The sequence below is a fragment of the Salvelinus fontinalis genome, chromosome 15 (assembly GCF_029448725.1).
Source record: "Salvelinus fontinalis isolate EN_2023a chromosome 15, ASM2944872v1, whole genome shotgun sequence".
Classification (NCBI taxonomy): domain Eukaryota; kingdom Metazoa; phylum Chordata; class Actinopteri; order Salmoniformes; family Salmonidae; genus Salvelinus; species Salvelinus fontinalis.
In genome coordinates this window covers 9,675,905-9,694,406 of record NC_074679.1, presented here as the reverse complement: position 1 = coordinate 9,694,406, position 18,502 = coordinate 9,675,905, and the positions used below count along the sequence as shown (strand labels likewise).

Genomic DNA, 18,502 nt, shown 5'->3' with positions numbered 1-18,502 from the left:
GCAACGACACAGCCCCCTCTGGTAAGGAGAATAACTAGCAACGACACAGCCCTCTTCTAGTAAGGAGAATAACTAGCAACGACACAGCCCTCTCCTGGTAAGGCTGGAGACGGACTGGTTTGACAAGAACACCAAAATAGCTACTCTCCTGTGTGTATTTTTCAGATCTGCCTTGGCAATTTTGAGACACCTGCTCCACTGGAGTGTGTGTGTGTGTGTGTGTGTGTGTGTGTGTGTGTGTGTGTGTGTGTGTGTGTGTGTGTGTGTGTGTGTGTGTGTGTGTGTGTGTGTGTGTGTGTGTGTGTGTGTGTGTGTGTGTGTGTGTCTGTGTGTGTCTGTGTGTGTCTGTGTGTGTGTGTGTGTGTGTGTGTCGGGGGGGGGGGTATCCAGTGATGACAGGAACTAGGCAGTTGAACCAGGAAGTGTGTCTCTGGGGGAGTCAGATTCACAACTCTGTCTCAGTCTCAAAAATATCCTCCTTTCCGTCAACTTCTCCCCTTTTCCCGCTCGCGTAACCCAATATCTCTCCTTCATTTCAACACCTTTGCTTTCACCACTCTGCTTTCTGGTCTGTTCTTTTTGTCTTCTCCTCTGAGTCCTCCCTCCCCCTCTCATCTTCACTCTCGTTATCTCCTCTCCTCTCCTCCCTCCCTCCTCCCTCTCTGACCCTCATCGCTTCCTAAGCATCTGTGACTCACCTGAACAAACACCTTAATCCACCTCACCACAGGAGCTACAGGCTAAATAAATAACACACATACACACACTGTAGTTATTCTCCTGTCCTTACCTTAAAGAACCCATCAGGTTCTTCTCTACCAAAAACAGATGATTCAGTCAGTCAACTCCTCAAGTCACAGTTACCAGAAACAGATGATTCAGCCAGTCAACTCCTCAAGTCACAGTTACCAGGAACAGATGATTCAGCCAGTCAACTCCTCAACTCACAGTTACCAGAAACAGATGATTCAGCCAATCAACTCCTCAACTCACAGTTACCAGAAACAGATGATTCAGCCAGTCAACTCCTCAAGTCACAGTTACCAGAAACAGATGATTCAGCCAGTCAACTCCTCAAGTCACAGTTACCAGAAACAGATGATTCAGCCAGTCAACTCCTCAAGTCACAGTTACCAGAAACAGATGATTCAGCCAGTCAACTCACAGTTACCAGAAACAGATGATTCAGCCAGTCAACTCCTCAAGTCACAGTTACCAGAAACCGATGATTCAGCCAGTCAACTCCTCAAGTCACAGTTACCAGAAACAGATGATTTAGCCAGTCAACTCCTCAAGTCACAGTTACCAGAAACAGATGATTCAGCCAGTCAACTCCTCAACTCACAGTTACCAGAAACAGATGATTCAGCCAGTCAACTCCTCAAGTCACAGTTACCAGAAACAGATGATTCAGCCAGTCAACTCCTCAACTCACAGTTACCAGAAACAGATGATTCAGCCAGTCAACTCCTCAAGTCACAGTTACCAGAAACAGATGATTCAGCCAATCAACTCCTCAAGTCACAGTTACCAGAAACAGATGATTCAGCCAATCAACTCACAGTTACCAGAAACAGATGATTCAGCCAATCAACTTACAGTTACCAGAAACAGATGATTCAGCCAATCAACTCACAGTTACCAGAAACAGATGATTCAGCCAGTCAAATACTCACTGCAGGACTCACTGTCCAGTCTCCCACAGGTCTAGATCCCACAACAGCTCTCTGCTTTATAATGCACAGCTAGAAGCAGTGTCTCTGATGTAATCCACAGATACGGAAAAGGTAAACTCCATGTCAGATACGGAACCGTAAACTCCCAGTTCTGCCCATGACCCGGTCTGCACAGCATGGCATTCCGTTATCTCTCTCCGTTATTAATGGCCCTGAAATAATATTAGGCGCATTGTTTCCGGTTCTTGCTCTGTTGCCCACACTATTTATCTAATTGTGATCCCAACAACAGGACGGTGGAGGAGAGGAGAGGGGAAGGGGTGGGATTCATAAGAAAAAGGATTAGAATGCCTGAGCCATCTGTGTTCACGGGGAATTAACCCCCCACACTCAGGCAGGCAAAAACACAGATACACACACACACACACACACACACACTGGCGCACACACACACTGGCGCACACACACACTGGCGCACACACACACACACACACACACACACACACACACACACACACACACACACACACACACACACACACACACACACACACACACACACACACACACACACACACACACACACACACACACACACACACTGCAGGTTGTCAACTCGACTAAGGAGCAGACAAGACATAAAACGAGGTTTCGGATTAACTCGAAATAGACACCTGCAGAAACTCCTAGGAATAGACATCAGAATACTGAAATGGGAGGAAATTCCAGTCAGACGACGTCATCAGCCAATGTCAAAACCTGCGCCGTGGTTCCCATAGCAACCAAAACGCCCCCCCTCCTGACAACGCTGCAATGGCCTCCCTGACAGACGCAGAGATGGCGGAGATTGCCAAACTTCAGGTAAAATAAAAACACAAAAACGGCATTCATAAATGCAACTCCAGGTTTAGAGAATACGACGATAAACAATACGTGATTGTGCGGATTACTAGAGCGTCACCAAAACAAGTTTAGCCTACGCTATCCAGCATGCAGGCTATTAATGATGTACTGTTAGTCAATTGCATGATGTAACGTTAACTAGCTAACTTCGTTACAACTTCACATTTAGGGTAGGCTAGTCGGCATGCAAGCGGTAAGCGACGATTGGTAGCCTGTCGATATTCACTGATCTAGGCTACAGGACACGAGATCATCGAGGGTAGGGGAGAGGATTGACAGGTGTGAAGGGAGGCCGAGAAATTATGGATGGGCAGAGACATTTTAGAGATATTTGCGATGTACACACACACTCGGTAGCCTCCTGTTTAAAGCAACAGGTTCTCTAGCAGTCGAATCGCACATATTTGATGAGACTGGTGGGATGGCTCTGAAAACAACACACACACACACACACACACATCGTAGCTAATCCAGTGCGTTAGAATTTCTGCCACACAGTATCAGGATAACATCTGCTGTCTATCTCTTTAACTATCTTACCTTCAGTAGAGATGCAAGCGCCCTGCCCACACAACAATGTATGATGGATAGTGCGCGCACAGCAAGGGCTCGTGTTTCTGTGCGCGGTGTGTGCCTTTATCCATGCTATCATATTATTATTATTATTGTTGTAAATAATAATTGTAATTATAACAACAATAATAACACACACACATATATATATATATATATATATATATATATATATATATATATATATATATATATATATATATATATATAGCAGCGAACAGCAATGAACAGGGTTCACATGATGACAGAAATTATTCAAGATCAGTTGGATAACAAAGCAAGCACTGTATCATGTAGGCTAGGAACTATCTTCCTCATCAGTGAAAGCATTATCATGTTTATCAATCAATACCTCAAGGATGACGCAAGTGAAGTCATTACTTCATGTTTTGAGTTTATATATCAACTTTGGGGTCAATTTATGTTATGATTTGTTGAATATTTTCAGAGTTAGTGTAGGCTAATGGTATATTTCTGCCTTCATCTTTGAATTCGGGGGACTTTATTTTGTCGAAATCTGCTTGTGTAAATAATTAGAATCTCACTTGGTACACTCCACATTAGCGTTCCAAAATAATTCAATACACTCTCCACAGCTGTAATACGTAAGCGACAGGATTTTCCCAAATAAAATATCCACTTTTCACTAGATTCACATCACATAATAAGGCAACAATATGTGATTATACAGATATACTATATTTCACATTGTTCGTCTGCATAATTTAAATCTAACAGTCATTTGCATGAGATGAAGTCCACGTGATCAATAGTTCTTGCTGCTAATGGTAAGGTTTACATTCCACATTTCATGGCCCCATGGTCCATTGATTTAGTTCTTATAGCTCTGATTTGGCCAACTTTGAATACAGCGAGTAATCATTAAACACACTCACAGCTTGGGGGCGGCAGGTGGTTAGAGTGTAGGGACGGCAGGTAGCCTAGTGGTTAGAGTGTAGGGACGGCAGGTAGCCTAGTGGTTAAAGTGTAGGGACGGCAGGTAGCCTAGTGGTTAGCGTGTAGGGGCGGCAGGTAGCCTAGTGGTTAGAGTGTAGGGACGGCAGGTAGCCTAGTGGTTAGAGTGTAGGGACGGCAGGTAGCCTAGTGGTTAGAGTGTAGGGACGGCATGTAGCCTAGTGGTTAGAGTGTAGGGACAGCAGGTAGCCTAGTGGTTAAAGTGTAGGGACGGCAGGTAGCCTAGTGGTTAGAGTGTAGGGACGGCAGGTAGCCTAGTGGTTAGAGTGTAGGGATGGCAGGTAGCCTAGTGGTTAGAGTGTAGGGACGGCAGGTAGCCTAGTGGTTAGAGTGTAGGGACGGCAGGTAGCCTAGTGGTTAGAGTGTAGGGACGGCAGGTAGTCTAGTGGTTAGAGTGTAGGGACGGCAGGTAGCCTAGTGGTTAGAGTGTAGGGACGGCAGGTAGCCTAGTGGTTAGAGTGTAGGGACGGCAGGTAGCCTAGTGGTTAGAGTGTAGGGGCGGCAGGTAGCCTAGTGGTTAGAGTGTAGGGACGGCAGGTAGCCTAGTGGTTAGAGTGTAGGGACGGCAGGTAGCCTAGTGGTTAGAGTGTAGGGACAGCAGGTAGCCTAGTAGTTAGAGTGTAGGGACAGCAGGTAGCCTAGTGGTTAGAGTGTAGGGACGGCAGGTAGCCTAGTGGTTAGAGTGTAGGGGCGGCAGGTATCCTAGTGGTTAGAGTGTAGGGACAGCAGGTAGCCTAGTGGTTAGAGTGTAGGGACGGCAGGTAGCCTAGTGGTTAAATAAAGGTTAAAATTAAAAATTCTCAAATTCATTGGGTCTATATACCAAATCTGGAGTCAATCTGACTCATGGTTCACAAGGAGAAAATGTGTAAAGTATTTTTATCATTAGCATATGTGCTAATGTGCATCTATAGGTACAGTATGGCCATATTTGAATGCAGCAACACGAAGTGTAAACACAAAATATGGAGTGAATTGGACGTTATGGTTCATGAGGAGAAGATGATTGCAAATGATTTTGAGCATTAGCGTTACAAAATAATGAGTTGTTAATAGTTTCCTTTTAATTCTAAATTCTGTAAGGTTCATTTTTAGGGATGTCCATGATACTGGTGACCATTTTCCAGTTGATAGGCCACTGTGGAGTGGATTTACAGTAGTTTAAAAAGAAATGGACACATAACATATGATCTTTTTTTGATTTTGTCAAAACCTCAGCCATCTTTTGACCAATCCTTTAGCTTTTCTCAAACTAATGTTAAGACATGTACCATGGGCATACATTTGGTGTCATTTGGTCCTATGGTTTAATGAGAATAAGATTTTGGAAGTATTTTTTAAATGTATTTGCTAATATGCATCTACTTATAATAGTGTGGCCATGTTTGAATGCATCAATGTTATTTTGTCAAACTCTTATTGTGAAATATCGAATTTGGTGTGAATCAGACTTTTAGTCCATGAGGAGAAGAAGAAAAAATGAAGATTTTAAGCATTAGCGTTAGATAGTCAAAGAAGTTAATTGTTAATCTGGCCCTCAAACCATCATGGTCACCTAATAATCCCCAGTTTACAATTGGCTCATTAATCCCCCTCCTCTCCCCTGTAACTATTCCCCAGGTCGTTGCTGCAAATGAGAACGTGTTCTCCGTCAACTTACCTGGTAAAATAACGGTAAAATAAAAATAAATAAATAAAAAATAATTTCCTTATTTTTTTTTAAGATATCAAAGTCAAATTTAACATGGTTCATCATGGTAGTGTCTTTGGTTACCCTACAGTTTTCAAGTTGATAGGCCATTTTAGAGAGGATTTTCAAAGGGTTTTTATGGTCATGTAAAATCATATATCCTGATTTATCAATAACTCAGCTATCTCTTAACCAATCCCTTAGTTTTTCTCAAACTAAGTTAAGAGATGTACCACGGGCTTACATACTGAATTTGGTGTTACTTCTTATGGTTCATGAGAAGGTTTTTCAAAGGTTTTCCAGCATTTCCAAAATGGAGGACATAATAAAGACTCAACGTTTCAGGTCTTTAGGTCAAACGGGGTGACGGATATGAGGGTTTAAGTGAGATTACCTATAACAGCGCCACCTATAGGCCAATCGGTGCGATTATTTTTGATCAAGTTACTCATGGCCTTTAGTTTCTGAGTGCCAAATTAGAAAAAAAGGTTAGCAATCTATGCTTGAGTTCATTCAGAGAATAACAATACGTTATAACCCCTAATACTGTGCTTTATTTTTTACCGCTCCTAATGTATGCTTCTTTTCTTGGGAAAACTCCATTTTATAGAGGCTATAGACCTACATAATGTTTGTCTACAGAAGTGCTCTTTGAGACAAAATCGGTTTCAGTAATTGGACAGAAATATTGCCCAGAAATGACATTGTCATTGGCCAGTCAGGGCACAACGCCTCACACCCATGAACAAAAACATATAGTTTGCCTAAAACAAAGGATTTGTGTGGTTTCCTGAGATAATATTACATTATATGTTTATGAATCATACAAGCCAAGAAGTGACATTAAACAATTAAATCAACTAGTCCATAGTAAATCTTTAGTGTATGTGAGTTTCCGTAAAATACAGACTTCATATAGATAAAAATGTGTTTCCAGAACTCTGTTCACTATTCAACTTGTGTGTGTCAGAGAGAGGAAGGTGTGCAGCGGCTAAGCGGTCACTTCTCGTGGCCTGAGTTCTCTGGGGACGCTGTATGGCAGAGCGCCTTTCAACATTTTGTTTACGAGTGTGCCATGTTCGCCGCCGACCGTGGCCTGGCCTGGAGTGCTGTGAGAGCAGTGGCCGGGATGACTAGAGACCTGTTCCCTCAGCTAGCTGGTCAGTAGTTATCTATTGTCTTTATTATACATATATATATATTATATATTAATAATTCAAAATGACTGTGCAGCTCCATTTATATAATATAAAATAATGTAATCATTTATATTGAGTTTGCGGATTCATTCATCTCCCCCAGATTTGGACCCGCCCAGAGTGCTAGCCCTAATTTCAGATTGGCTGAAAGAGTGTTTGCCCCGCCTACCTCCTGCCCACCACAAAGCAGTCTTCCACTTCCTGTCTGACACTTGTGTCACTAGGTAACCAATAAATTACTGGGAGTTTATATATGGAGTGTGGGACTCTATTTTTGATAGCTTATAGATTATTCGCCGTTAGTCAGCACCTCATTTTCTCTGGGTGTGCGTCATGTTTTTCATTCGACTATGATGTAATGGTAAGTATCACAGAGTTCTGTTCCTGTCTGACGTTTAGTCAACGACTGCTACAAGCTGTGGTGGGCGGGACCAGTCACCGGTCAATCAATCAGAAACACCTGGAGGTTCATGTGCCCCCAACACCTCTCCCCCTGGCACAGGTGATACAGGAAGTGTGTGTGTGGGTGTGTATGTGTCCATGTGTATGTACGCATTTATATTCCCTTTCAGGGTGATGATGAGTGTTCTGTCTCTCAGGGTGATGATGAGTGTGTTCTGTCTCTCAGGGTGATGATGAGTGTTCTGTCTCTCAGGGTGATGATGAGTGTTCTGTCTCTCAGGGTGATGATGAGTGTTCTGTCTCTCAGGGTGATGCGTGTGTTCTGTCTCTCAGGGTGATGATGAGTGTTCTGTCTCTCAGGGTGATGATGAGTGTGTTCTGTCTCTCAGGGTGATGATGAGTGTGTTCTGTCTCTCAGGGTGATGATGAGTGTTCTGTCTCTCAGGGTGATGAGTGTGTTCTGTCTCTCAGGGTGATGAGTGTGTTCTGTCTCTCAGGGTGATGATGAGTGTTCTGTCTCTCAGGGTGATGATGAGTGTGTTCTGTCTCTCAGGGTGATGAGTGTGTTCTGTCTCTCAGGGTGATGAGTGTGTTCTGTCTCTCAGGGTGATGATGAGTGTTCTGTCTCTCAGGGTGATGATGAGTGTGTTCTGTCTCTCAGGGTGATGAGTGTGTTCTGTCTCTCAGGGTGATGATGAGTGTGTTCTGTCTCTCAGGGTGATGATGAGTGTGTTCTGTCTCTCAGGGTGATGATGAGTGTGTTCTGTCTCTCAGGGTGATGATGAGTGTTCTGTCTCTCAGGGTGATGATGAGTGTTCTGTCTCTCAGGGTGATGAGTGTGTTCTGTCTCTCAGGGTGATTATGAGTGTTCTGTCTCTCAGGGTGATGATGAGTGTGTTCTGTCTCTCAGGGTGATGATGAGTGTGTTCTGTCTCTCAGGGTGATGATGAGTGTGTTCTGTCTCTCAGGGTGATGATGACTGTTCTGTCTCTCAGGGTGATGATGAGTGTGTTCTGTCTCTCAGGGTGATGATGACTGTTCTGTCTCTCAGGGTGATGATGAGTGTGTTCTGTCTCTCAGGGTGATGATGAGTGTGTTCTGTCTCTCAGGGTGATGATGAGTGTGTTCTGTCTCTCAGGGTGATGATGAGTGTGTTCTGTCTCTCAGGGTGATGATGAGTGTGTTCTGTCTCTCAGGGTGACGATGAGTGTGTTCTGTCTCTCAGGGTGATGATGAGTGTTCTGTCTCTCAGGGCGATGATGAGTGTTCTGTCTCTCAGGGTGATGATGAGTGTGTTCTGTCTCTCAGGGTGACGATGAGTGTGTTCTGTCTCTCAGGGTGATGATGAGTGTTCTGTCTCTCAGGGCGATGATGAGTGTTCTGTCTCTCAGGGTGATGATGAGTGTGTTCTGTCTCTCAGGGTGATGATGAGTGTGTTCTGTCAGGGTGATGATGAGTGTTCTGTCTCTCAGGGTGATGATGAGTGTTCTGTCTCTCAGGGTGATGATGAGTGTTCTGTCTCTCAGGGTGATGATGAGTGTTCTGTCTCTCAGGGTGATGATGAGTGTGTTCTGTCTCTCAGGGTGATGATGAGTGTTCTGTCTCTCAGGGTGATGATGAGTGTGTTCTGTCTCTCAGGGTGATGATGAGTGTGTTCTGTCTCTCAGGGTGATGATGAGTGTTCTGTCTCTCAGGGTGATGATGAGTGTGTTCTGTCTCTCAGGGTGATGATGAGTGTTCTGTCTCTCAGGGTGATGATGAGTGTGTTCTGTCTCTCAGGGTGATGATGAGTGTGTTCTGTCTCTCAGGGTGATGATGAGTGTGTTCTGTCTCTCAGGGTGATGATGAGTGTTCTGTCTCTCAGGGTGATGATGAGTGTTCTGTCTCTCAGGGTGATGATGAGTGTGTTCTGTCTCTCAGGGTGATGAGTGTGTTCTGTCTCTCAGGGTGATGATGAGTGTTCTGTCTCTCAGGGTGATGATGAGTGTGTTCTGTCTCTCAGGGTGATGATGAGTGTGTTCTGTCTCTCAGGGTGATGATGAGTGTGTTCTGTCTCTCAGGGTGGTGATGAGTGTTCTGTCTCTCAGGGTGATGATGAGTGTGCGTGGGAGCGCCAGCGTATGTGTGCCCTGCTACAGGTTGCCAAGCAACAGAAGAGGGAGGAACTCCGGAGGCTCAGAGAGGAGGAAGGGCCACAGGGGTCAGAGGTCAGAATGGACACATTAAATGACAGCAGACTCAACAAAGAGGTACACACACACACTGAATACACGCATCCACGCACCGACACACACACCATCACCACCCTAGGCTGTGGTCAATTTCTTTTTGTATGCAGTCAATTCAGAAAGTAACTAAAGTAAAACTGAATTTCCATTTCAATTTCAATTTTCCTCAATGTCTCCTAAAAGATCAATTTGGAATTAGAAATTGGATTTTCAGTTTACTTCCTGAATTGACTGAATTGAAATGGATTTGACCAGCACCACTGTGTGCTGTATGAAGTTGTATTGTTTCTCCAGGAGGTGGCAGACCTAGTGCGGTCTACTGTGAGGGCCAGAGGGGAGCTGCTGATGGGGAGACTGCTGAAGGAGAGCAGCCTGGTGCATGACCTACTGGAGCTCAGCCTGCAACACACAGCCCTTACCACCGGGGAGAACGCTATACACCCTGACCACACACACACACACACACACACACACACACACACACACCCTGACCTCACACACACACCCTGACCTCTCACACACACCCTGACCACACACACACACACACACACACACACACACACACACCCTGACCTCACACACACACCCTGACCTCTCACACACACCTTGACCACACACACACACACACACCCTGACCACATACGCACACACACACACACACACACACACACACACACACACACACACACACACACACACACACACACACACACCCTGACCTCACACACTCCAATGATCCCACCTGGGCCATACACACAGCTAAACCCAAGAGGTGGTGAGAGGAGCAAGAGGCCATGCTGACACAAAAATCAGTAATAAAGTCCACTGAACAAGAATATAAACACAACATGCAACCATTTCTAAGATTTTACTGAGTTACAGTTCATATAAGAAAATCAGTCAATTGAAATAAATTCATTAGATTATTTATCTTGTCAATATGTCTGTGTATCATGTCTGTTTGTAACAGTGTTTTATATGTGAAAATGTAATTGTATAATACATGTTTTTTTATGGAAGATTAGTCCAAATGAGGACTAAAAGGGAAAATCAAATTAGGCCCTAATCTATGGATTTCACATGACTGGGCAGGGGTGCAGCCATGGGTGGGCCTGGGAGGGCATGGGCCTTGGAGGGCATAGGCCTAGCTACTGGTGAGCCAGGCCGAGACAATCAGTTTTTCCCCACTAAAGGGCTTTATTACAGACAGAAATACTCCTCAGCACCCCCTACCCCTTAGACGATCCTGCAGGTGTAGAAGCCGGATGTGGAGGTCCTGGGCTGGCGTGGTTACACGTGGTGTGCACGTACTGCCAAAATTCTCATGTACAATATTGGAGGCAGCTCAATGAACATTCAATTTCTCTGGCAACAGCTCTGGTGGACATTTCTTCAGTCAGCATGCTAATTGCACATTCACTCAAAACTTGACACATCTGTGGCATTAAGTTGTGTGACAAAACTGCACATTTTATAGTGGCCTTTTATTGTACCCAGCACAAGGTGCACCTGTGTAATGACCATGCTGTTTAATCAGCTTCTTGATATGCCACACCTGTCAGTTGGATGGATTATCTTGATAAAGGAGAAATGCTCACTAATAGAGATGTAAACACATGTGCGCAAAATGAGAGAAAATAAGCTTTTTGTGCATCTGTAACATTTCTGGGGTATATGATCAGTGTATACACTGGCAAGAAAAAGTATGTGAACCCTTTGGAAATACCTGGATTTCTGCGAAAATTGGTCATAAAATTTGATCTGATCTTCATCTAAGTCACAACAATAGACAAACACAGTCTACTTAAACTAATAACACACAAACAATTATACGTTTCATGTCTTTATTGAACACACCGTGTAAACATTCACAGTGCAGGGTGGAAAAAGTATGTGAACCCTTGGATTTAATAACTGGTTGACCCTCCTTTGGCAGCAATAACCTCAACCAAACGTTTTCTGTAGTTGCGGATCAGACCTGAACTGCTCTCTTGAGGTCATGTCACAGCATCTCAATCAGGTTGAGGTCAGGACTCTGACTGGGCCACTCCAGAAGGCGTATTTTCTTTTGTTGACTTCTGTGTTTTGAGTCGTTGTCCTGTTGCGTCACCCAACTTCTGTTGAGCTTCAATCGGCGGACAGATAGCCTTACATTCTCCTGCAAAATGTCTTGATAAACTTGGAAATTCATTTTTCCATTGATGATAGCAAGATGTCCAGGCCCTGAGGCAGCAAAGCAGCCCCAAACCATGATGCTCCCTCCACCATACTTTACAGTTGGGATGAGGTTTTGATGTTGGTTGCTGTGCCTTTTTTTCTCCACATAATGTTGTGTGTTCCTTACAAACAACTCAACTGTAGTTTCATCTGTCCACAGAATATTTTGCCAGTAGCACTGTGGAACATCCAGGTGCTCTTTTGCAAACTTCAGACGTGCAGCAAAGTTTTTTTTGGACAGCAGTGGCTTCTTCCGTGGTGTCCTCCCATGAACACCATTCTTGTTTAGTGTTATACGTATCGTAGACTCGTCAACAGAGAGGTTAGTATGTTCCAGAGATTTCTGTATGTCTTTAGCTGACACTAGGATTCTTAACCTCATTGAGCATTCTGCGCTGTGCTCTTGCAGTCATCTTTGCAGGACGGCCACTCCTAGGGAGAGTAGCAACAGTGCTGAAATTTCTCAATTTATAGACAATTTCTCTTACCGTGGACTGATGAACATCAAATACTTTTGTAACCCTTTCCAGCTTTATGCAAGTCAACAATTCTTAATCTTAGGTCTTCTGAGATCGCTTTTGTTCGAGGCATGGTTCACATCAGGCAATGCTTCTTGTGAATAGCAAACTCAAATGTGAGTGTTTTTTATAGGGCAAGGCAGCTCTAACCAACATCTCCAATCTCGTCTCATTGATTGGACTCCAGGTTAGCTGACTCCTGACTCCAATTAGCTTTTGGAGAAGTCATTAGCCTAGGGGTTTATATACTTTTTCCAACCTACACTGTGAATGTTTAAATTATGTATTCAATATAGACAAGAAAAATACAATGATATGTGCATTATTAGCTTTAAGCACACGATGTGTGTCTGTTGTTGTGACTTAGATGAAGATCAGATCAAATTTGATGACCAATTTATGTAGAAATCCAGGTCATTCCAAAGGGTTCACATACTGTTTCTTGTCACTGTATATGAACAATACCTGATGAGGTTTTTTCTTTCTTTGCAACCGTTTCCAGATATTTTCATAAACTAAATGAAACAGTGGTGTTATTTGATAGCACTGGTTAAAAATATTGCACTTTAGCCTATTTCCTTTGGGCACGTTAGCATAGTTCTTCACTAAGAACTATGAATACAATGTATCGTAATAAACAGTTGAATTTGGGAAACTCAGCCCAGGTTATTGCGACAAAAACAACATATTTTTACTAGATTTAAGTATTTAAAAAATAAATTCACACATGGTTTTGGGTGGAAATCAGAGGGTTTAAAAGTAGGCCAGACATTTGTCGAGTAACGCATTCTTGGTTATAGTTGTCTCTGACAATCAATGAGTGGGTTATTGCGATAAGAATCATATTTTGACTAGATTTAAATGACCACGAAGGGACTCAAACCTTCAATCTTCTGATTTGGAATCAGACACCTTATCCATTACGTCAAGCGGTCTGTTTGGAGGGACTACATGACAATATCATTCTGATTCTGGGCAAGAATGGACATGTTTTTGTAAGCAATTTGGGAACCTTTACAAGTAAGTAAAGTTAGTCAAATTAAACCACAAAACAACTGGAAGCCCCAATCTTCTGATTGGAAGTCATATGCCTTATCCATTAGGCCACATGGTCTGTTGTCAGGCAGATCAACTGAAAGTGTTCTCAACTTTGTTCTAAGTGCAGAAAGGATCGGATTGGTTTAGGACAGAACAAATCCGATTGGTTTCTAAAAGGTCAATGGGCGGAGTTTAACAGATACACATCTTTTAAAAACATGGCGAAGGTTTGAACTGAGAATCTTGTAAATGGGGGGCGATGTTGGAAGCCAAGGATTGTATGAGATAGCGACAATGGTTCTCCATTAATAACGCCATCCCTTCCCATGGTTTAGGAATAGTTACATTGACATATGAAGACAAGCCTGACCTCTCCCCTCTCTGCGCCCCAATGTGACTAATCCCTACCTGAGAAGTGATAACTGCAACTACCAACCCTATAGACAAAGGGAAAGATTTTAATGACAAGTATCTCACAAGCATATGTTGAAAATAAAACATCTTATCTATGTTACCCAACTCATTCTGATTCATCCCCAACAGGGTTTTGCTTGCATCTCAGTTGGGGAGATGCTTCGACAAGGGAGGTTGTGAGGGAAGGGATTTTTCACCCCTATTTATGTATAGTTTTTATATGTTTTTTTTCTTTTCGTTGCATGTCTTTGTTTTTAAAATTTGCGCTATTAGATTCAACTAAGATCTTTAGTTTACATTGTACCTTGTCCTTTACACGTCCTCTCTCTCTTAAGACATGACCCAGCCTAGTGTAGCCCATCCAGCTGGAGGGAATGGCTTTAATTTTCTTACTTGGAACTGCAGGGGCATCAATAACCCAGTTAAACGTAGTAAGGTGCTACACCACCTTCATCAATTGAAAGCTCACATCCTCTTTCCCCAAGAAACTCATCTGAAGGTATCTCAACACTCAAGTCTTAGGTGCAGATGGGTGGGTCAGGTGTTCCATTCCTCATTTCAGAGTAAGGAAAGAGGGGTGGCTATTTTACTTCACAGATCGGTACCTTTGACATGTTCTAATGTGATCGCAGATCCCCTTGGTAGATACATAATTGTCAGTGGTAGGCTGCTCAATATGAATGTACTTCTTGTTAATATTTATGCTCATAATTGGGACAATGGCGATTTTTTCATATCGGTTTCTCTACACTCTCCGATATGTCTTCCCATATGTTGATCTTAGGTGGTGACTTTAACTGTTGGTTAGACCCACATTTGGATCAATCCTCCACTAAACCTACTACCTTGTCAACCTCAGCTAGAGTTGTCCGAACCTTTATGTCTGAATTAGCCGTTTCAGACCCTTGGAGAATGTTAATCCATCTGGAAAAGCATTGTCTTTTTTCTCATCGGTTTACCACACTTTTACACGCATAAACTACTTCCTTGTAGATGACAGACTTCTCCATTCCATATCTTCATGTTCATATAATCCAATTGTATCTGACCACGCCCCTGTTACTATGGAAGTGGTGTTTCAAACTGTTGACAACCTGCTACCGCATTGGTGGCTAAATACTCAACTTCTCAGTAATGAACACTTTGTCAATTTTGTTTTGGGTCAAATCGACTTTTTCATAAGTACAAAAAGAACCCCAAACATATCTGAATCTAGTCTCTGGGAAACTTTGAAAGCTTATATCAGAGGTGAAATTATTTCCTACACCGCACATGAGAACAAACTGAAAAGGGATAGGCTATTTATGTTAACATGCTATATTGCCCAATTAGATGCCGTTTCACCATCTCCAGATATTTTATAAGGAGCGTTTAACTATGCAAGCAGAATTTGACACATTATTAACAGACCAGGTTACTGAACTATTAGCTAACAAGTTACGTCAACTATCATCATCACACCAGATTCCTAAAATTCGTACATCGTACATCGTCTGAGATATCATTAGGCTCTAGAGGGATCAGTCTCTATATACATGATCTGGGATATCATTAGACTCTAGGGGGATCGGTCTCTATATACATGGTCTGGGACATCATTAGACTCTAGGAGGACCAGTCTCTATATACATGGTCTGGGATATCATTAGACTCTAGGGGGATCAGAGATTTTACCAGTCTCTATATACATGGTCTGGGATATCATTAGACTCTAGAGGGATCAGTCTCTATATACATGGTCTGGGATATCATTAGACTCTAGGGGGATCAGTCTCTATATACATGGTCTGGGATATCATTAGACTCTAGGGGGATCAGTCTCTATATACATGGTCTGGGATATCATTAGACTCTAGGGGGATCTGTCTCTAAATGCTTCTGAAAGTAAAGCAGATACAATGGAATTGGATAGTTTCTTCCACTCACTTCCTGTCTCTTCTGTCAGCCGGGATTTGGTTAAAAAATGAGATCACTGTTGAACAATTGTCTAATGTTGTCAAATCCTTTAATCCGGGAGAAGCTCAGGGCCTGACGGCTGCTCGGCAGAGTTTTAGAAAAAGTTTCTCTCCAAAATAGCCCCTATTCTAATTGAAATGTACAATGAAGCATTTGTAAATGGTGATCTACCACAGACTCTCACTCAGGCAACCATTTGTCTTGGTCTTAAAAAAAACAAAGACCCTCTTGACTGTGTATCATACCGTCCTATTACGCTGCTAAATGTTGACTATAAAATTCTTGCCAAACTTCTGGCAACGCGTCTGGAAACAGTCCTCCCATCAATTACCTCTCCGGATCAAACAGGAACAGGAGACTCATTCTTCAATATTTGACGATTATTTAATATTGTATATAATCCTTCTGTCACCAATACCTCTGAAGCCATTATATCCCTGTATGCGGAGAAAGCGTTTGCCTGGGTGAAATGGAAATACTTTTTTTTACACTCTAAATAAATTGGGCTTTGGCTCCAAATTCATGACTTGGATAAGACTTCTGTACTCATCCCGTCAAGCCTCTGTCAGGACTAATAACATTCAATCAGATTGTTTCCCTTTGCAACGATCGACACGCCCTTTAATAAGTCCCTTACTGTTTTAGTTTTTTTTGTTCTTATTTATTGCAAAAAACACAAGGAAGGAGTTACATTAAAGTATTAGAACATGAAGGACAAACACTACAGCATCAAGACACTATCAAACATGTATCAGTCTTTCACACAATACAGCATCAAGACACTATCAAACATGTATCAGTATTTCAGAGCCATCCTTATGTGTGAGGGTGTCTACTACTACTATCAACCATGTATCAGTCTTTCAGAGCCATCCTTATGTGTGAGGGTGTCTACTACTACTATCAAACATGTATCAGTCTTTCCCCAACAGAGCCATCCTTATGTGTGAGGGTGTCTACTACTACTATCAACCATGTATCAGTCTTTCAGAGCCATCCTTATGTGTGAGGGTGTCTACTACTACTATCAAACATGTATCAGTCTTTCAGAGCCATCCTTATGTGTGAGGGTGTCTACTACTACTATCAAACATGTATCAGTCTTTCCCCAACAGAGCCATCCTTATGTGTGAGGGTGTCTACTACTACTATCAACCATGTATCAGTCTTTCAGAGCCATCCTTATGTGTGAGGGTGTCTACTACTACTATCAAACATGTATCAGTCTTTCAGAGCCATCCTTATGTGTGAGGGTGTCTACTACTACTATCAACCATGTATCAGTCTTTCAGAGCCATCCTTATGTGTCAGGGTGTCTACTACTACTATCAACCATGTATCAGTCTTTCAGAGCCATCCTTATGTGTGAGGGTGTCTACTACTACTATCAAACATGTATCAGTCTTTCAGAGCCATCCTTATGTGTGAGGGTGTCTACTACTACTATCAACCATGTATCAGTCTTTCAGAGCCATCCTTATGTGTGAGGGTGTCTACTACTACTATCAACCATGTATCAGTCTTTCAGAGCCATCCTTATGTGTGAGGGTCTCTACTACTACTATCAAACATGTATCAGTCTTTCAGAGCCATCCTTATGTGTCAGGGTGTCTACTACTACTATCAACCATGTATCAGTCTTTCAGAGCCATCCTTATGTGTGAGGGTGTCTACTACTACTATCAAACATGTATCAGTCTTTCTACAACAGAGCCATCCTTATGTGTGAGGGTGTCTACTACTACTATCAACCATGTATCAGTCTTTCCCCAACAGAGCCATCCTTATGTGTCAGGGTGTCTACTACTACTATCAAACATGTATCAGTCTTTCCCCAACAGAGCCATCCTTATGTGTGAGGGTGTCTACTACTACTATCAACCATGTATCAGTCTTTCCCCAACAGAGCCATCCTTATGTGTGAGGGTGTCTACTACTACTACCAAACATGTATCAGTCTTTCTGCAACAGAGCCATCCTTATGTGTGAGGGTGTCTACTACTACTATCAACCATGTATCAGTCTTTCAGAGCCATCCTTATGTGTCAGGGTGTCTACTACTACTATCAACCATGTATCAGTCTTTCCCCAACAGAGCCATCCTTATGTGTGAGGGTGTCTACTACTACTATCAACCATGTATCAGTCTTTCCCCAACAGAGCCATCCTTATGTGTGAGGGTGTCTACTACTACTACCAAACATGTATCAGTCTTTCTGCAACAGAGCCATCCTTATGTGTGAGGGTGTCTACTACTACTATACAACAGAGCCATCCTTATGTGTGAGGGTGTCTACTACCACTATACAACAGAGCCATCCTTATGTGTGAGGGTGTCTACTACTACTACCAAACATGTATCAGTCTTTCTGCAACAGAGCCATCCTTATGTGTGAGGGTGTCTACTACTACTACCAAACATGTATCAGTCTTTCTGCAACAGAGCCATCCTTATGTGTGAGGGTGTCTACTACTACTACCAAACATGTATCAGTCTTTCTACAACAGAGCCATCCTTATGTGTGAGGGTGTCTACTACTACTATCAAACATGTATCAGTCTTTCAGAGCCATCCTTATGTGTGAGGGTGTCTACTACTACTATACAACATGTATCAGTCTTTCTGAGCCATCCTTATGTGTGAGGGTGTCTACTACCACTATACAACAGAGCCATCCTTATGTGTGAGGGTGTCTACTACTACTATCAAACA

The 18,502-nt window shown here is 42.8% G+C and overlaps 1 protein-coding gene across 2 annotated transcripts; it reads left to right on the top strand.

The window, feature by feature from the left end:
* Positions 1-2,375: 2,375 nt before the first annotated feature.
* On the top strand, positions 2,376-10,574 carry c15h8orf74 (chromosome 15 C8orf74 homolog). 2 transcript variants are annotated; one of them, XM_055862662.1, is made up of 6 exons: positions 2,376-2,537; positions 6,788-6,977; positions 7,120-7,240; positions 7,416-7,518; positions 9,506-9,667; positions 9,941-10,574. In XM_055862662.1, exons 1-6 carry the CDS (start codon positions 2,490-2,492, stop codon positions 10,154-10,156), a joined length of 840 nt encoding a protein of 279 aa, XP_055718637.1. In that variant the 5' UTR covers positions 2,376-2,489; the 3' UTR covers positions 10,157-10,574. The 2 variants fall into 2 exon arrangements, with proteins under 2 accessions (XP_055718637.1, XP_055718636.1); XM_055862661.1 differs by having other exon boundaries at positions 9,479-9,667.
* Positions 10,575-18,502: the final 7,928 nt, after the last annotated feature.